Source organism: Puma concolor, chromosome A1, assembly GCF_028749965.1.
Source record: "Puma concolor isolate L17-30 chromosome A1, mPumCon1.1.hap2, whole genome shotgun sequence".
Lineage (NCBI taxonomy): Eukaryota > Metazoa > Chordata > Mammalia > Carnivora > Felidae > Puma > Puma concolor.
In genome coordinates, this window is record NC_141667.1 from 49,724,458 (window position 1) to 49,744,860 (window position 20,403).

Below are 20,403 nucleotides of genomic sequence, written 5' to 3' on the forward strand. Positions count from 1 at the left end.
CCGAAGTCAGACGCTTTGCTGACTGAGCCACCCAGGCGCCCCAAGGTAGATATGTTTTTAAGCCCTATTTTTGAGGAAAGTGTCTCAGGGAGGTTATGTAATCTCCCAAGGTCACACAGCCAGGAAGAGTCCAAGTTGATATCTGGCTCTGGGTCTATAGTCTTACCCACCAGGCAATGCATCTCTCCGAAGCACTAAACTAAGTCTGGCACTACTTTGCTCATTCCTTTTCCTGTGATCCATGCTGTTTCCCCTGTCTGGGTATAAGCCTCATGGGAGCTGGTCTTTATTTGCTGCTTGTTTTCAATGCCGAACACATAGTTGGCACTCATAAAAATCATCTGTTGAATAAAGGAGCAATACTGTTCCTTTGCCCAAACGTCTTGGGAGCCAACTCTCAATCCAGAGCAGATATAAATAAAACCCTGGCATGTTCAGCAGGGCAACTCAAAAACTGATGTAGTCAGCAGTCTCTGAGCACTTAGCCCAGGCTAGGCACAGGTGGGTGCTTTCACACGGAGCACTTCGCGTATGATCACACTTTTGAGGTATGTATTACTCCCGCCATGTAGCAAAAAAAGGCCCCGGGTTCTGGAATTTATCCATTTCCACACATCTAGTAAGCAGCAGAGCTGGGATTTGAACCAGGTCTGTCCAACCAGGCTTTGCATATTGCATTGCTGATCAATCTATGACTATCAACCCAGAGATCGGCTGGCAGAGTAGACACAGTGGGTAGTTTAGATGATGGATGTTAAACAGGCAGGGGTGTTTGGGTGGGGTCTGATTTCATGAGGAAGCATTTTAGTAGTCAAAGCATTTGATATCCTCAGGCAGTCTCAAAATCCTGAGAAGTTAGAAAAATATCAGATACCAAAGACCTCCCAGGGCTTTTGTGAAGATTAAATGAGGTAATGTACAGAAAGACAGTAACATACAATGCCTAGCATAATTTAAGTACTCGGTAAATGTTACCTCCTAGCATGGTTATTATGATTCTCTCTTAGAGAACCTCAAAACCAAGGCAGGGATCAAATGAGAGAATAAGGGTGGGATCTTTCTGCAGACTCAGGGGCACTAATGGATGGCAGTTGTTATCACATAGGGCTCTGGAATCAGAAAGCATACTCAACCCTAGCCTTGGCTCTGCACCTGCCCACCCAGCCCAACAGACCTTGAGCAAGACTCTCCCCATTTGGAAGTGCGTGTTACCTAGCAATAAGATGAGGAGGCTGACCAAGGGTCCTCGCTGTCTCCAAGCACAATAGTGTAGCCTGAGGAGAAACACAGCAGACGATCCCAGGATCATTCTTTCGTGCCTCTAGTGACCCCAAACCTAATTAAATTAGACTAGCCTGTGTCCAGGTACAAAGGTAAGCAGCCCTTCTCAACTGGTCATGGGAAAACCCTTTGCTGTGGCTTTGGGTCTTTCATTGTGGCCTCACAGATGGACTGGTTGTCTCTGTGGGAACTCTTCTGAGGAGTCCTCATGAGATGGACCCTATCCAGGCTGAGCAGTGGGAGATTAACACCAACAAAAAAGAACTGCCAAACCAGACAACATTTCGAATGACAATTTATTTTAATTAAATACAAACAAGGGGGGAAAAAGGCACCATGGCCCATTCAAGTATTTTGCATAGATGTACAAATATTGTAAACAATTAATAGGTGGACAAGAGAGAAGAGGATCTGTTTTCCGTGAACAATCTCCAAATAAAAAGAAAATTCACATGCCCTAGATCCCAGACACAGACGTACACACAGCGGATGGTGTGAGAGGATGAGCAGAAGGGTGGTTCTGGGGACACTGGCTTGGATTCTGCAGAACCCCTCTTAGCAAGCTTCCCTAGGGATGGGGCACCTTTCCAGTTGGTGTTCCCTTGGCTTTCTTGGGTGGCCAGCAGAGCTGTTATATATACACATTTAACACAATCCTGACTTTAGAGCTGGTCCCCCATTTAAATCACACAAGTCTTCCATACCCTTTGCCAAAAAAGAACAAATTTGGACATAGGTAAGGGAGGTTTTATTCAAAAGGATTGTGGCAAGAGACAGCAGGGAGCTACTGCAGTATGGAGAAGGGGCTCTCACAATACTATAGGATCTGCAGGCATCTCAGAGCTGGGGCAGAAAAGGGTTTTTACAGGGAGAAGTAAACAACGCTAAAAACAACCGACAGCAAGTCGGCTCCTGGGTAAAACTCCTACTGAGACAGGCGGATGGGGATGCTAGCTCCCTTGCGGTCCCTTGAGGTTTACTTTTCAGAGATGGCTCCCAGGTTCTTAAGAAAAACATTTACAGGGCTGTAAAACTGGCAGGTTAAGTTAGCTTTTAAAAAGATTTCCATACAGCTCCATCTGAACAAAGGACTGGTTAACTCCACCAGCTTTAGCTAGGCTCGTCTCCCCACCAGACTCTGAACTTGGGCCCACCCTCAGCCTGAGCCAACCTACGGCCCTTCTGTAGCAGCCCCCCACAAGGAGGCTGAGTGCAAGGATGCTCCAACTGCAGTTCTTTCCAGTCACATCCACTCCATCCTATCAAATAAAAGGCCCCTTTATGAGCTTTGAGATACTTGCAGATCTTACAAGAGCTCACTTGAGCATTCCCCCCACTGCCAGCACCCTGCCCGGAATGCAAGTTCCCTTTCCTTGTCTTGCAGTAATCCTTTCAAATAAAATCCCTTTTAACCTAAGGCCATATTTGTTTTTATTTGTCACCTCAAAGCAGCACAGGGGCACAGGAAGGAAAAGGGAGCACGCAGTGGTCAGTCTCACTCTTGGGCAGCCTGCTCAGCCTGCCAATACGGTGACTCCCAGTCCCTGGACACAGCCAGAAGTGAAACAGTAAATAGAACCGGCCACCAAAAGTCTCCATCAAATATAAAAAATTCGACCTTCTTCCAGTTCACAGTACAATTTTATGGGATAGAGGTGGTATTAAAATAACGGAAAACAAAAACAGAAAAAAAAGAAAACACAACCCAGGACTCTTTCTGGTATGGCTCCAGGGAGAGTGGATTTCAGGTTCAAAAGGCTCATGCAGCCACAATGGCTGTGGCATTTTCACTTCAGAGCCTTCGACCTCCTGGTATGTGGGAAAAAAGCTAGACATACCACAGGAACGTCTGTGAAGCATGCAGGTGGGCATAAGGGTGACTTTTTTTTTTTTTTTTTTTTTTGCGCCAGGGTGTTTTCACCTTTACTTTTCTGGGACCCAACCTTGAGGCCTGGGGCATTTGGAGTAGCACAATTACATGGAAGGCTGTCCCCTGACCTAATCAGGCAGCAAGGAAGGTGGAAACTGGCTATGGGGATCAACCAGGGCCCTTGTCTGGGAGACAGACGCATGAATATCAGACTACCTGAGGGAAAGGAAACTCATTTTCCTGAGATCTTTCTAAATCTACCTCATGTGTGTCCCTAGGGGTACATTCCAAATCTCCCACTTGTCTAAAACCCGAGAACACATATCGAGCACCTGTTGTATGCAGAGAACTATAAGGGGGCCCTGGGTTGGTGGCTGGGGAGTAAAAGCTCAAGCTTCTTCCTTGTATTGAGGTTTTCAAGCGTGAACAACGGCTCACTGCAGGAGGTGGGGACAGCACAGCACCCTTCTGGGGGTGGAGACCGCCACCAGAGAACATCTCCAGTGACAAGTTGTCCAATTTAGCAGAGCACCACAAAGCCTTCCTTTCCTGCTCTGGGGAGGGCAGTACCCAATGCAGTGGCATTTTCCCAGCTGCTCCGAGTTCTTTCTATAAAAGTCAGATAAAGGCAGTGACCAGAAGAAAGAACACGAGGAAGTGGATGATAAAAAGCCTGGTGGCTCCAGCTCTGACTCTGTTCCATCAAGACTGCTGACTGCTACTTCTCTACAGATCTCTAGGGACAGGTCAGCTCTTTGCTCAGAGGGCAACAACCGTCACTCCAATCAGTAACCAGACCTAGGGACAGGCTGGGGTTCTGCCCCCTTTGCTGCCCTCCCTGAGGACCTTACTTAGATTTCCACCAGGGAGTAGAGGGTAAGACACCCTCACTCTGCTGAGGTCACAAAACCCAATGGGAAAAAAAGCTTCGACCCCCACAGCCATGGCCTGAGTGTCCTCTGGTCAAGAGCCGTGAGAACCACATAGGAAATCCAGTGGCCAACCCTTGCAGCAGGACCCTCACTTGTAACTCACAAGCACCAGGTCTCTGGGAGGCTGGGACTGCTGAAGACCCACTCACTGCAGCACCACACCTTAGGTAGATCTGAGTGGGGAAGGAGAAATTTCTGAAGGGAGAAATCAAAAGCGCGGGGCACTTATTAAGACAAGGAAACAAAAGGCAACCAAGAATGATCCCGAGGTGAGAGCCACAACCTTTGGCATTGGCTCAGAGGAGGCCCAAGCCTGGTGCTCCCTCTGCTGTCTATACTGCCCACAAATAGTACCTGTTGGAGTCAGGGCGACCCGTGTGAATAAGGGGAGGTGGGGGTTTAGAGGGGTGGGAGGGGAGCAGACTTCACTTGCTCACATGTGGCCACAGAGCCAGGAGTGGTGGCCTCCACCAGGCCCTGGACAGGGCCACGGTGGAGGCTGGCCTGACCCCTCTCAATCTCAGAGCTAAAAGGGATGAGTAACTGCCCAGCCTCTGTCAAGCCTGGGACCTTCAAGAGAGAAGAAATGGAAAGCTCTCATGTATTCCCTCCACCACAGGATGTGGATGAATGGCTTCTCCAAGCCAAGTCGTGGGCTGAAGGGCTGAACAGGACTTTTCCCAGCTGGGCCTGTATGGTCATACAGCCCAGACCATCCCCACTGGCACCTCTGAGGTGACAGGCCAACCCAAGGGAGGTTGGAGGAGAAGCTTCCATTTGTCTTCATCTGTGTTCTCTCCTCCCTTCCCTGGGGCAGTATATTGCACAAAACAACATTTTGATGCCACTGGACAGTAGTCTCTCTGGGCCTCCCAGGAAGCCAAGGAGGCACTGAGTCAAGAAGGAGATTTTTGGAGATGCGGTGGTTCTGGGAGGAAGGAAAGAGGGGAGGAGGAGCTTGGAGGTGGCCAGACATGCTTTTTCCAGGTTCCATGGCCACGGATCCTTTGGGATGAGGTGGGGTTCAGAGTCCTCAAGGAAAGGCAGAAACCCCTTTAGAGGGGTTAGATCTTCGGGCCAATCATCCCCCCAGCCCTCTGTGATCTGTATTCAGGAAACTGTGGAAACAAAGAAAGGGGAGGGAGAGAGAGATCAGCTAAATGTTGACCAATGGGGTCAACGGGATCTGTCCTCTTGCTTTTGACAGGTCAGGAGGATAGACCGTCAGCTAGGAATGGTTTCCCGTAGAAATGTGTCGCCGTGCCTGTGTGTCCAGACTATCAACCCTCCAGTGAGAGGTGAGGTGGTGCCCCCAACCTGAGCTGCAGTTCAGTTTACACATTTCCCAGGCCTGGTGGGAACAGAGGGCAGTCGGCCAGCTTCCTTGCCTCCTCCCCTCTGCCCCAACTTCCAGGACTGGCAGCCTGAGAACATGTCAGCCCCAGGGGAGAGGGAAGAAGATGGGCCATTTGTAAATAGCCTTTCACTAGCCAGCAGTGTATATAAACTAACTGCCTTGACCTTCGCAACAGCCTGATGGGGCAGACTACTGCTGCTTCTTATTGCCTCTTTCCAGAGAAGGAAGCTGAGACTCAAGAATGATTTGCTCAGGGCTATTCGGCTGGCCAGTTGCAGATCCAGGTTTGAAGGCACCACAGTTCAGACTCCTAAGCATCACCTTTCATATGAAAGAAAAAAAAACTCTAACCCTAATTTAACGGATAGTCATGCAGGCACCAGGAAACACTAAGGTTTGGTCCTTGGCTTTTGCTCTGGAAATTCATCCCTGCAAAAAGGAGCATGAATTGGTCTGTTTTCTCAACCACATTCTTGCCTCTTGGAGCCCTCTGACTCCAGCTTATACCTTGAGGGTTTCCACAGACTCACCTTTGGGACAGGTGCTGCCAGAGGCCGGGACTGAAGAGGGGTAGTGGCAGTGGGCCGCAGCATGGAGGCGCCACCTGGCCTGGGGAGGCTCTTACGGCCTGGCACAGGGTTAGCCGGCAGTGCCTTCTGCGGCGGCCGCGGCCTAGAAACATCCTGGGGAGAAAGTCACAAGTCTTACTCAAAGGCCGGAGGGGCCTGTTTGAAAGAAAATGCTCCCGATATATTACAGATCAAAATCAGTTGAGAAAAAAAGGATATACTTTATGGTCTTATTTTTTTAAATATTAAACCTTTCATTTTCTTAAACCAGTTTTGTAAAGTGGAAGTGTAATATATATACAAAAATGTGAATCATAAATATACAACTAGATGAATAATCACAAAGTGAGCACACTTTTATAATCCCTACCTGGGGCATGAAATAGAAGATTAACAGTCCCAGAAGCATCTACAGGCCCCTCCCAGGCACTGCACTCCCCTCCTGCCTAAAGGTAGCCCAAAGGGAATCCTTGTAAATGGCAAAGTGGATCATGTCACCATGCCCCCACCACTGCCCCCTTCCCATGGAATGCAGAGCAAAGCCTTGACCAAAGCCTGTGGCACAGTCTGGCCCCTCCTGATTCTCTAGCCTCATCTAACTCCTCAGGCCCCAGAGCCATGACCTTGATGCTCCTTTCTTCTGCAGGACTCTCTGCCATCATAAAACCTCCTATCAGCAGGTCCTTGGACCAGGAAAACTCTCTCCTCTCTCAACCCTCACGGTTTGCCAACTCCTGCTCATCCTTCAGCTCTCACTTCAAATGTCACCTCCTCAGGGAAACTTTCCTAGATTTCTTAGAGTAGATCAACTCTTGCTGTAATTCCTTCTGAGCACCCTGGACCTCTCCTTTATAGCATTGATCACCACTGTAACTACACATGTCTGAGTCTCTTCCCTAGCAGAATATGGGCTCTGGGAGGCACGGATGGCATCTGTTTTGCCCACCAGGACCTGGTATAGATTAGAAGCTCCTAAATATTGGTAGGGCATAGAGGAGGTTACAAAGTTTCACCACTACCTCTCGAAGGGTGGTCCCTAGAGACCTCCAGCGTGATTACCTAGCTAGGAATGGTGCAGCTGAGATCTGGACTGCGAATGCCCCCAAGACAAGATGATGTTCCCCTCAGCTCGGGGGATCCCAGGGCCTAAGCCAGGACCTGGCACACAGGGTGGTGAAGGGTTTGGAGTCAGACCCGGGTTTGAAGCCTGGCTCTTCCACTTACAAATTCATATGTTGCAGCCGTAAGCCCCAGGACCTCAGAATGTGACTATATTTGGAAACAGGAACTTTAAAGAGGCAATTAAGTTAAAATGAAGCTGTTAGTATGGGACCTAATCCAATCTGACTGGTGTCCTTGTGAGAAGAGGAAATTTGGACACAGAGACATTGGGGCCCAAAGGAAGGACCAATAGAGGGCATGGGAGAAGGGGGTCATCTGCAGACCAGAAACAACCAACCCTACAGACCACCGATCTTGGGATTTCTAGCCTCCAGAACTGTGGGAAAATAACTTTCTGCTGTTTAAGCCCTTGCTCAGGGGGTCAGTGGGACTCAGGGTCTCTCCAGCTGACGAATGCACTTGCCGCCTCTGCTCGTCATTTCTGACCTCTTGCTCTTCTCCCTTCTTCCCTCTCCTCTTGCTGCCTGTCCTTCCCCTCCCTTTCTGCATGGATATTTTCCATCCCACCCTTGACTCAGATGAGAAAAATGGGAGACAGGCAGATTCACATCATTGGCGACCCAAACCTGATGCTCTCAGCTCTGCCGAACCGTGATCCTGCCCTGTGTCCCAGGGAACCTCCCAGAGCTGGTGCCAAACCCACGGATGGGGTCAGCCGGGGTCCCAGTGAAGCCCAAGGAAAGCAGTCCCAGAAGGAAAATAAACAGGTCCTCTGCCCCACTTGAAGGGTCACACCAGAACACGCAGGACAGCTCTGGAAGGTACCGTGCTGGGACACTGCCTGGGAAAGATTTGTGCCTATGCCGTGGGAACTCCTGCAAGACAGGCACAGACAGGCCAGGTGAACAGGCTGCTGGCAGGATGACTCACACCTTCCAGGGGCCTCTGTCCCTGACTGCCCTCGAATTAGCATCCCTCAGTAAGACTTCCCGACTAGTGGAAAGCTCACTTTGGTGGAATAAGTACTGTGATGAGAGAGGTACAGGGGCACGGAACTCAGGCTTGGGGGTCAGAGAGGGCTTCTGGGGAGGGGGGAGTGACAAGTAGGGGGAGATCTGAGGATAAACAGGGCTGGCCATGCAAAAGGAGGAAAGAGTGTGCCAGTCAGAAGACAAAGCATTCCCAAAGGCCTAGAGGAGAGAAAAAGCACAGCAAACTGAAAGAAGTTCATTGAGGGCACTGGGTAGGTAGTGGCGTGTCAGAAAACAAACCAACCAGGAAGGAAATCCTCTGCAGTTCAGGGGCTTCCTGGGGAGTAAACTTCCCCAAGGTCACCTCTCTCACCCTCTCTGTGCCCCTGCATTCACCAGGATGCAGGGGAAGTGGCCGCTCACGACTCAGTGAGCTCCATCTTCACAGCCTCTGTCATTCCTTGCTGCCGGTGGCCTTGAAAACAGCATTGCTGAGAATCTGCTTACCTGGGAGAGGATGCAATTTGGTGCCGGGGGAACTGGCCGGCTGGGAGGAGGCCTCCTGGATGACTCTTTCCTCTCTACTTGGGACCCGGCCCCTGGGGAGCTCCTAGCAGCCCTGCTGAGGTGCGTTGGCAATGGTGCAGGTGGGGATCCACCATGAAGATAGTCTGGAGGGGGCCGAGGAGGAGGTTGGGAGGGCTTCCGTGGGGTTTCAGGGGTGTTGGTCACCTGTATGCATAAGACAAGGAATGTCTGAGAAACAGGAGCCCTCAAGATACTGAAAAAACTCAAGGAAGGGTGTCCCTGTGTGTCTCACTGAGAAGACCAGAGACCAAAGGAAGGACATGCTGACCTGCCAAATCTCCAGGTTCCCAGAGGTCAGGTACAATCTTTAAAGTCATTAGGGGATGTCGGAACCAACTGAATCTCTCTCAAGCCAAGTTTGGCTTTTTTACCAATCCCACAGGCCCACAGAGCCTTAGGAAAATCCAGCAGGGTACTGAGGGATAAAGGAAAAGTGGCAAAATTCAATGGTACAGAGCCCTTACCTTTCGCTTGCCCTGGGGAGTCTGCAACTTAAACGTTGGGTTAGCATGGCCAGTTCCACTGTTCTGAGACACCCTGAAGGGACAACTGGTAACAAGGAATGGGGGAGAAGGAAAACGGGAAATGTTCATCAAGGGTCACTGCCTGAGTTCCCTCTGGCTCAGAATGGTCCAGCAAGCAGCTAAATCTCCCCAAGTCTTCTCTGGAGAAGTGAAGACTCCCTACGTATGGAGACACTGTGTGGCCAGTGGAGAACTCTCACGTAAAGAGTTGCCCCTTACAAAACAGAGTTTTCCTCATCACCTTCTCTTTACCCTTTTAAGAACTTGCTCCCTCAAGGAGACACAAGGATGTCACCAGCCATCAACCAATTCCCTTCAGGCATAGATCCAGAAAGACTTGGGATTTTAAATCCTTCCATGAAAAGTATAATTTAATAGGGGACTCAAAAACTACACATCCCCAGGATCCAAAGGAATGAATCACTGGGATTCATTTTTTGTCTTGAGTCGATATCCAGCCACCCCCCCACCCCCCCCCCACCCCCCCCCCAGGGCTGACTTAGGTTAGTCCACCTGTATTGCTTCAGTTTCCTGCTCTTTAAAATGGAAATCAAATCAATTACAAAAAAGATGGCAAACAGATTTCATTTTACATTTCAACTTGAATTGGTTAGGGGCAGTCTGATGAAAAGGATTCTGAAGTGACAACCAGTAGAGAATACTTAGAGTAAGATCAATTAGTCATGTTTGCCACATTGGTGAAGCAAGGCAGAAGGGAAGATGGCGGCATGTACTGCTCATTTGCCTTCCCTGATTTAGACCCACTATCACCAGTTGTTTTTACCCGGTTCTGCTTACAGAAAGCTTTATGGTCCATCAATGGACCCAAGTCCTTCATGGCACCCCATCATACCTGAACTGTTGCCTCAACTTGGAAGGGAGGGCTAGAGGCTTGAGCTGGCCCAGTTTGTTGTTCTGTTTACAGTAGTGGTACATCAGCATAAGGAATGCCAGCACAAATATGGCCGTGAACACTCCAGCTATCACAGGACCAGCACCTTCCAGAAAGAGAACCCGAATTAGAAATTTAGAAGCTATTTGGGCTGCAGCAGTGGAATTCAAACACTGTATTCCTGATTCTTCTTCAGATATTTTATTTGCACTTAATTTGTATTATTTATTTTAACTTAAGAAGTATAATAAACACACACACATTATGTACCCCTAGGAAACTGCTAATATTAGCTTAAACAGCCAGGTCAACTTGCTTTGTGCAGACCTCATAGTGAAGCTTCTTCAGACACTTCTGTTTAATTTAAAAGTTCCTTTTGAGGCAAGGAGTTCAAGTTCTATTATTATTTACCACTAGCTTTTAGCCTGAATCATGGTTTTTCTGGACACAAAGCAACCAACCCCAAATGCTGAGAGGCTGAGACCAACCTAGGACTAAAAGTCTCATGGATAATCCACAATTTCATATTTGGTTTCATCAAAGCTGCCTCAATTGTCACAAATTACAAATTTAAATGTACAATGTGCATTTAAATGTACAATTTAAATGTACAGACACACGACTTTTGTCTGTTTTATAAACTAGAGTTTCTTCTCTAAGAGATTTTGTTCACACAAAAGTACTTTGGTATTAAAAAAAAAAAAAAAAAGAAAGCTTGGAAACCAAAGGGCTAGAATCTCTGTGGTTTACACTAAAAACTGTAGTACATTTTTCTGGTTGTCTGTTTCTGCATTTGAAGCTTGTTCATCCAGGGAATCTGAACCATTATAATGTGCCCCAGGTTCATGATTGTTTTTATGTGGCTGAGAAGGACAGGTTGTCACTCCACTATCCAAAACTAGATGAGATCATTCAATAACCTCTGATCTGTCTCAATCTCTCTTTCAACCAAGCAGTGTTGCCCTCCTCAGTAGAAATGATAGAGAAAGAGCAACTGACATGAGTCCCACAGCAGGCTGCCAGCCTCAGCCACTCTCCCACTTGGCCCTTCTTTTGTGTTCCTTCGTCTACAAAATCAGGATAATGGAGCTGACTCATTCTTTCTCTACAACAGGCCACCCACCCAACCTCATAAAAATGGGCAGAGGCTCTGAGCAGGCCAGGCACTCACTCTCAGGGGGCATGGGCCCACTGTCAATGCTGCCCCCTTGGCCGGGGGTGTTGCAGAAGGGTGGGGCCCAGCCTCGGAAGCAGTGGCAGTTCTGGTTGTTGTTGCAAACCTGAAGCGAGGGAAGGGCACAGGTGTCAGCACCCTGGAGAGGTCTGGCCTCCCCTAGGGCCTGAACCCCCCCCCCCCCCCGCCCCGCCCCAGTGGACATCAGTGCAGGGGAACCCCGGAATCCCCCGGGGGCACACGCACCCCATGGCCATTGCACTTCTTCCCACAGCCTTCCGTCTCAAAGAAGGAGGTGTTCCTGCACTGCCCCTCGAAGCAAATCTGTATTGAGGAGGAAACCAAACTGTCAGTGCCATAGAAGGGACACTGGTTAGCAATCAGGAGATGGGGGTTTTACACTTAGGACATATGGGACTCGAAAATGCAACTCACTTCAGGTTATTTATTACACTGAAAAATTGAAAATGACCTAAAAACCAAGGACAGGATGATAGTTAACTAAATTCTGATATTAATTTTGTGATGAGGGAGAAAATAATAAACATTATATTATTAAGACATTATATTTAATATAACAAATAGATGTTATTACATTCTATATTAATATGTTGGTTATATGTTAATTACTTAAGTGTATATTAATATGCATTAATTTTAATATTGTCCTTAAAAATAATGATGGTGACAGCAGTCTACTCTGTGCTATACCAAATAAATGCTTCACGTGTTTTTTCTAATTTCCTTCTCAGTTAACTGAGATAGGTGCCTTTATCTTCCCAAGGCTCCTGGACTAGAGTCTAGTCCATTTCTTAAGTCATATAATTCATGATGAGGACAAAAGTGATAACAGCTAGCCCTTCTAAGTGGTTTACAGGGATTATCTCATTTAATCCTTACAACAGTTCTCTGGGGTGGGTCATGCTATTACTGACATGTCTTATAATGGAAGCCATGGAGACACAGAGAGGCTGGGAAGCTGGGATTTGAGCCCAGGCACCTTTCCTCCAGAGCTCACATCTCTCAGTCACTCCCCTCTCCTTGAGTGAGACTGGGACTCACATGGTTGTAGCCACACTTGGTCCCGGTCATCACCAGGCCCGGGTCCAGCATGTCCCCCTCCTCCTCAGGACCACGGTAGACATGGGTGCCCCGGCATCGGATCTGCCTCCCGTTCAAGATGATGGTGGTGTCGATGGGCACTGCATTGGACTCCAGGGGCCGGGCCTCAGAGCTCTGACACTGGATCTTCCCACACTTGGCATCTCTGAGCCCAAGAGAGAGGGGGAAGGAAGGAGGTAGAATCAGAGGAGGGGAAGAACTGGGGGACAGAAGAGCTTCAATCTTTCATTGCTCAGGAGAGCAGGCGTGGATAGGGGAGGGGCCGAGGAGCAACGAGTGTGCCCTAGGGACCCAGCAGGAGAGATCTCATGTGAACTTAGACTAAGGATAGAAAATTAGATCCTTGTCCCCAAGCAGATCTGTGCCAGAGAGCTGGCCTTGGGAAGTCCTCTTTACTGCAAGGACAACAGCCTTACCTGAGCAACCTGCCCCTTATGCTCCACCCACCCCCCTGCACCCAGGAGCTACAGCCAGAAGCCTGGTGTCATCCCCACTCCCCATTCTCCCTCACTCCTGCATTCAAGTAATTCCCAAGCCCTGTCAATCCTCCCTCATATATATTTACCCCAAATCACACCTCCATCCTTTTGTCACCTGGACAGCAAGAAACTGATCTCCCTGCTTTCAGCCTTGCCTCCACTGGTGTCTAATTTCCAAACTCCTCTCAAGCTAAAGTCCAAATTCCCCTAGTCATGCATTCAAGGCTTTTCATGATCTGGTCCCCCTGCTCAACTGTCCAGGTTTGTTTCTCAGTAGCTCCCTCTCCAATGTACGCCAACATTGTACTTGAACTATAACAAAGTTATCAGCTGCTTTTCCCACCAGTTTTCCTCTACTCATCTATCTACTCTCCCTCATACCAGCACAAATCCTTATCTTGTTCAACTGGATAATTTCTCTAGATCTCAGCTTAAGCACAGTTTCCCTTGGGACACCACCTTGACCTACTAAGACCAGATTGGGTGGCTCTCTCCACATTTCCATTATCATACAGTATCATTTATTAAAAGTTCCATGTACTCAGCATAGTATCTGGCACACAGCAAACCTTCAACGGATGGATGGATGGATGGATGGATAGAGGATTGGGTGGATAGTTGGTGGAAGGAAGGAAGGAAGGAAGGAAGGAAGGAAGGAAGGAAGGAAATGAATGACAGGGTATTCAGATGAGGGTATAATTAGCATTCCACAGAAATGACCCAAGAGAGCTGATTCCCTGCTCAACTCTAAGAAGGACCCAAAAGGAAGTCTGACCAGCTTTCTAGGAAGCACTGCCATTGATACCCTCCCTTTGACTTCCTTAGGCTGAATGGTATATCATCCAAGAACAGGCCTGGAACAGCTGTCTGACTCTGACAATTTACTTAAAGACCCAAGTGGCTGAGGTGGACAGGAGTGAGGACAGAACAGAAACTGCTCTGTCACTCCTCATCTTATGGGGTCAGCCCTATGGTCATCACCTCATGTTGCACTTCTTGTGTTCCCCATTCATGTCCTTCCCGCAGTTTCCAAAGGTGTCCCCTGCCACATTCACCTTCTCAAAGCAGAGATCGGGAGCGGGCCGGGCTCCTGGGTGGGCAAGAAACATTTATCAGCACACTAGCCAACTTTAGGAGAAGTCAGAAGCCCCTTAAAGTACAAAGCTAGCCCTTGGTAAAATCATGAAGTTAAGAACATTTTTTGGGTGGGAGGGAATGTTGAGCTTTTTCTTCCTGTATCCCCATCAGATTATTCCACCCCCAACTTCTCATCAAGACCTACTCATAGAAAAGGATGTTATATCAATTCTTTATACCTTACTGAGATTGTATACCTGTGGGCGGTTTGTGTGCTAAACCTACTGTCTAATTAAAAAGCCCTGTTCCATTTTAGATTTTAAAATAGGCAATATACGCACAAAATTATAAAGAAATAAAGCATCTCTTGATATTTCTAACTAGCCATTCCAGCTCCTACTTCCCCACAACCTGGAGAAGCCATCACAATTAACAATGTATCTTCTATCTTGCATCTATCTTGTGTATCTTCCAGAGATATCTATCTAATTAAAAATGCCAGCAGTGTCTTTTTCACTTAATCTATTGTACGAAATGGGTTTATTCAGTACATACAGAGTTGCCTCTTTCTTTCATTCAGCTGCACAGGGTTCCACTACAGGGATGTACCAGACTTAATTGGTCCCTACTGGAGGATATATAGGTTGCTATTGCTATTAGTAACAATGTTGCAGTGAATATCCTTATAAACCTATCTTCACATACATGTGCAAATAGAAGTGTAGGGTATACTCTTAAGTAGCAGAATAGATTGGTCCAGTTGTATGGTACCTATAATTATTATTAAATTAATTTGAATAATTAAATAATTATGTTAATTTTTCAGTCTTTGTCAATCTGATATATGAAAAATCTCATTTCATAGTAGTTATAATCTGCTTAATATGAGTGAGGTTAAATATCTTTTCATAGCTAAGGGTCATTTGCATTTCCTTTTCTGTCTCCATGATCTGTGCATTCTTCTGTTGGGTTATTCTTACGCATTTACCCATGAGAATTTAAAGCATCAAGGAACTAGGAAGAACACTGTCCACTGTCTCTCTCTGAAAGCCTACCCTGAGTCAAGGGAAATAAAAAGGGAGTATCTAGAGATGCGATTTTGAAACCAAGGATCTAAGCTATGCTGAGGGCATGAAGGGGGAGGCTGGCTTGGAAGTGGTGAGGCAGGAGGAGGGACATTCTCTGTAGAAGAGTCCTTACCAGGCCCCCACAACTGCTGGCACTGCTCCTGGTAGGTGAGGCACATGCCATTGTAGCAGTAGGCCTGGCCGCCCTCGCAGGGAGTGCCGTCCATCTGGTAGAAGTTGGTGGGGCATTGGGGAGACTTGCCCGTGCAGAATTCTGGGAGATCACACTGCCGTGCCTGTTCACGGCACAGGGTCCCAGGGGCCAGCAGCTGGATCGAGGAAAGAGAGGGGAAAAACAGTCAATTTCCCACAGGACCTCAACCCTATAGCAAAGGATTCATGAGCTTCACTTTTGTGGAACACAATTCCCCATTTCCATTATTCCAGAGACCGTTATTTTGTATGACCTCGTTAGCTGAAATCATCATCATCAAACTTACAATATGAATAACGACTCAGAGTTTTCATGGTGTTTTCACAAATGCTAGCTCATTTTCTCTTCTAAGTTTTAAGAAGTAGATAAGAGAAAAAAAAAGAAGTAGATAAGAATCATATATATGCAACAATTTACAGTTTACTAAGTAAACTGCTTTACTAATAACAGCTACTTTTATGGAGCTCCCATGTAAGTGCCCAGTACAAATATTCCCTCATTTACTTTTCATGAGAGTCCTAGGTAATATGATATAATTATCCCTATTTTACAGATGATGAAACGTGAGGCAGACGAGGTTAAGCAATGTATCAAAAGTCTCATGGGTAGTAAGTGGCTGAAGAGCCAGGCCCACTAATATATACACACAAATGTGTGTCCACACATGCACATACACGCACTAAGCTAGTATTCACAACATCTCTGAATTTTCAAAGCACTTTAGCAATAATATATCCCCATTATGGAGCCAAGCACTGGGCTAAGTTATACATACTTATCCTATGTGATCCTCACAATATCCATGAGGCAGAAGCTGCTATTTGCCTCTTTCTGAAGATAAAATAGCCCGATCAATAGCACACCTTGGACAAATGGTAAAGACTAAGTTTCCAGCTTCCCTTTGAATTTGTCAGCTTCCCTTCCACTGGGTGGTCAGATAATGTGCCTAGACTCAGATAATTAGTAGGCTGCCACCAAATTGCATTACCAGAGCTTGGACTGAAGGTCTCAGACTCTAAGCCTCATCTTTCTGCACACGCTTCTCTCCAGAGAATCCTTTCTGAGACTCAAACTGAATGGGCACTGTCCATACATACTTATTCTTCAGGCCAACGTCCAAGACTCAAAGGGCCCCGCCCAGCACAACCTCCATGGGGAGACACCAGGTCTACTCTAGAGTCAAACCTAATGGTGAGTTTCCCCAGGCCTGCAAAGAAAGGTTCATCTGAGAATAGTGCCCTCCTACTTCCAGATGACCCCACGCAGGGGAGAGAGAAGGCAGAGAATGGGCCCAGCTGAGCAGCTTGGCAAAAGCATGGAGCCTCAGCTGCAAGGGTGGGCACTGGCCGTGTGTGGAGGAGGAAGACGCAGGACAAATCTCTACCACCAAGGAGCAGGATGGAGATGGAGAGGACCCACCTGGAGCCAGCCTGCCTAGATTCAAATCCCAGCTCCTTAATCAGTAGTGGGACCTGGGGCAGCTACTTAACCTCTCTGGGCTAGGACAGAGTAAATGGGGATAATAACTTTCTCATGGGATTGTTAGAATGAATGCATTCAAATAGAGCACTTGAACAGCATCTAGCACATAATGAGCACTTAGCAAGTGGTAAGTGGAAACATTAAGTCCACAATTCCTAGCCAAAACTTTGGGGCCAGATGGGCTCAGACTCCTCAGATTTCAGAAAGCAGACATAACACATATGTACATACACAGGTATGTATATGTATATACATGCTTTCATTACATATGTATATTATATAACCCCCAGCAGGGCCTGGAGTTATACTTTATAACCAAACACATTAATATTTCTGCGACATTATAAATATTCACTTTAAGTATGTCTTTTTTCTTAAGTTTATTTATTTTGAGAGAGAGAGGCAGAGAGAGAGAGGGAGATAGACAATCCCAAGCAGGCTCCACACTGCCAGTGCAGAGCTTGAGCCAGGGCTCGATCTCACCAACTGAGAGATCATGACCTGAGCTGAAATCAAGGGTCAGACACTTAACCAACCGAATCACCCAGGCACCCCTGGACACTTATTTTTTGAAGAAAAATCTCCCATCTTCCAGGTGGTACAGCCCTCTGAGCTGATTTGAACCCAGTGAGGCATGGCACACGAAATGGTAAACTTGGACCAAGTGGCATCCCAGCTCCATGTTTCTGAAACTTTGATGCCATCACTTCCCCACCATGGAGGCTGAATTCTGGCCACCAGCTCCCAGCAGAGCACTGGGCTGTCCGGTCAGAACCCCGGGCAGGGGGCAGTGGGGAGGGCCTCCTACCTTACACTGGTGACAGCAGGCACCGTGGGCACACTCCGCGCCTTCTCTCAGGGTGCAATTAGAGGCATTGCAGCAAGGGTTGTTACATTCCTAAGGAGGCAAGGGGGAGTGGCCGTGAGCCTCGGGGGCAGCAGGGCAGAGAGACAGGGGTCAGGGTGCGGTGAGGCCTCTCACCCACCTCCCACATTTCCTCACCCCTCCCCCATATGCCCCTGGGGCCCAAGCTCCCCAGAAAGTCTTTACCAATAATTTCACTTTATAAGTTTATCATGAAGGCAACGTATACTGATCACAGAAAATACGCAAATGCATAATCATCAATAACATCACAACTCAGACACAACTACATTTTGAGTGTGAATATTTACCCAGGCCTTTCCCCTTTCACATATATAGATATGTACTTATTTTGCAAAATCCTAGTATCCATACTGCTTTTTAATGTAATACAATATGTACATTTCTTCCTGAAATCCTATAATCTTCAAAAACATGATTTGTAGCATAAACTTATACTACATAGGAATACTGAGATTTTTCTCATCCCCAATAGAACAGTCAGAGACCCTGTCTTCTATTGCTGCCCTCTGTGTCCCCACACATTCCCAGGGGCTTTAATCTCATTTAAAAAATGGCCATCAAAAGCAAGGGCATGCGGGAACAACTTCCGAACACAGTTTATGTCAGTCCTAGGGCCTGCTTCCTCAGACTTCTCTCACTATCTGCAGCTCTTCCTCAACCCGCACTGGCCCAGACCTTTCTGGGAAAGAAGGTCTCCAGGGGCTCCATGTTCTCCTCTCTTCCTTCTTGCCTTATGGGTCCTGATTTGCTGATGTATAACATGAGACTTAAAAAGATGATGAGACACCCCAATGACTCTAAGTGTCCTTATCCCACTCCTACTATGTTCACAGGCCTATTCTAAACCATTTCTTGACAATGTGCCAGGCTCCATATGCACAGGTCCATCACAGCCTTGTGAGGCAGAATTGCTCCCAATTCATAGACGGGGAAATGCAGCTCAGACAGGTCCTATGGCTGGTCAGGGCACAAGTGCTGAAGCTGAATTCAAGCCATGTCTGCCTGGGGCTTGTCCCATGTTTATGAACCATATCATAACCATAATGGTCCAGGTGTAGCATGTCAGAGACATGCATCCCATGCCTGACTATGATGCTCATCTGCTTGTTTCCCTAGGAGAAGGAATAAGGACACTTTCCTTCCATTAATATCTTCCCATCCTGGGCCCCAGGCAGACTGTGCTTCTCCCGCTTCAGGGCATGCTTCCTCCTCTAGCTGAAATGTGCCTTCTCCCCTTGTGCTCCTTAGTAACTCCTAACTGGGCCTTCAGATATGGAGTCAGAAGTCACACTCCTACCTGAGTAGGGCAGCTCCTCTCATACTGCAAGTGCTCACAGCGCAATGGCATTGGCCCTCCTAAGCCTTTAGCACGGATTGTACTCATACACTTTCGCAATTATTTGGTCAGTGTGTGTTTCCTCCAATAGACGATGTGTTCCACAAGGACAGGAACCACATCTATTTTTGCTATCCATCCTATCCCTAGCACCCAACATAGGATCCCACACTCAGTAAATATTTGCTGAATAAGCAGCTGCTCTGAACATAAGCCAAGTGGCTGAGCACACTCATGGACTGTTCCTCAACCCCACTACACCCTCCATGATGATGGAGAGGGGCAACTCCCTCCTTTCTGATGGGTCTGAACTGATCTCTTTGAACTATGGTGGTGAGAGTGGCAGAGCCTTTAACTAATTCTTGATTTATTATGAAAGTTACGTGCTGACGTTAAGAACAAAAATCAAACCACAGAGAAGGCTATAAAATCAAATAGTCTTACACACACCCTCAGTCTCCCCTCCACACTTTACTGTTTTGCATATGTTAACGTACATATTTCATCCTTCAGAAAATAGACATGAAACTATCCAGTTCTGCTTTTTGCAGAACAACACACATCTGCCAAAAATGATAGAGCTATGCTGCATGCCCCCGACTCATCTGGAAGATCAGAAGGAAGGAAAGAGCCCATACACAAACAGTTCTGTTCCTTCTTCCTCCTAGCAGCCCTTCCCAGACCGAACGGTACTTCCTACATCTCCTTTCAATTACCTCTTCTTCAGGATATGCAGTACATAATGAGCATTTAGCAAGTGCAAGCTTGTTATTTTAAGCAACCTCAAGGCCCAGGTTCAAGTTCATATATCCAGCTATGTGGTCTCCAGAAGAAATTCAGTGCAGCTGGAGGACTAAGGAGGCCATCTGTAACTCTACTGGGGAGATTATGGGTTTTGGTTAGACCACACTCTCACAGGAAGAACTCCACCCTGACTTGGACACCAACAGTGCCAACCTCAAACTGAGAGAGTCTACATAAATGGTCCCTATTGAAAGCTTACTCTCCACATCTTATTTGTGATGGGGTCTTTGATAGCCATGTGTATGTGGGAGATGCCTATGACTAAGAAGTGTTCAGTTGCATTCTCTTTGACTTTAAGATTTAAAACCAATGCACATTCTTCCCTTCCCACTAGCACTACAAAGACACCTTACCTCTTCCTCCCCACAGTCACATTCTTCCCCATCTTCCAGGTACCCATTCCCACACCTCCGGCCTCCATACAGCGTCCTGGTGTCTGGCATATTGGAGAGACACATCCCACCGCCTGACTGTAGATACCTGTCCAGCTCCTTCCTGTTGCATCTATTGAACACTCTTGGAAAGGGGTGCCTGGCAGAGAATAAGGGTGGAGTTAGTTGGGAATCTGGGCATCAAGCAGCCAGAACAGTGTTAATCCTGCTGCCCATAAGGCTGATTCCACCTAGACTCAGACCCCTATAGTCCCCTACATG

At 47.3% G+C, this 20,403-nt stretch overlaps 1 protein-coding gene across 1 annotated transcript in view; it reads right to left on the reverse strand.

Annotated features, from left to right (window-relative positions):
- Positions 1-1,559: 1,559 nt before the first annotated feature.
- Positions 1,560-20,403, reverse strand: part of ADAM19 (ADAM metallopeptidase domain 19) — an 81,675-nt gene continuing 62,831 nt past the window's right edge. Inside the window, exons 12-23 of the mRNA XM_025923679.2 lie at positions 20,104-20,281; positions 17,530-17,619; positions 15,159-15,354; positions 13,863-13,971; positions 12,343-12,547; positions 11,527-11,604; positions 11,278-11,386; positions 10,068-10,212; positions 9,155-9,239; positions 8,610-8,834; positions 5,971-6,123; positions 1,560-5,201 (exon numbers count right to left, since the gene is read on the reverse strand). Coding sequence (XP_025779464.1) covers positions 5,148-5,201; positions 5,971-6,123; positions 8,610-8,834; positions 9,155-9,239; positions 10,068-10,212; positions 11,278-11,386; positions 11,527-11,604; positions 12,343-12,547; positions 13,863-13,971; positions 15,159-15,354; positions 17,530-17,619; positions 20,104-20,281 — 1,627 coding nt within the window. The 3' untranslated portion in view covers positions 1,560-5,147. The remainder of the gene's footprint in view (positions 5,202-5,970; positions 6,124-8,609; positions 8,835-9,154; positions 9,240-10,067; positions 10,213-11,277; positions 11,387-11,526; positions 11,605-12,342; positions 12,548-13,862; positions 13,972-15,158; positions 15,355-17,529; positions 17,620-20,103; positions 20,282-20,403) is intronic.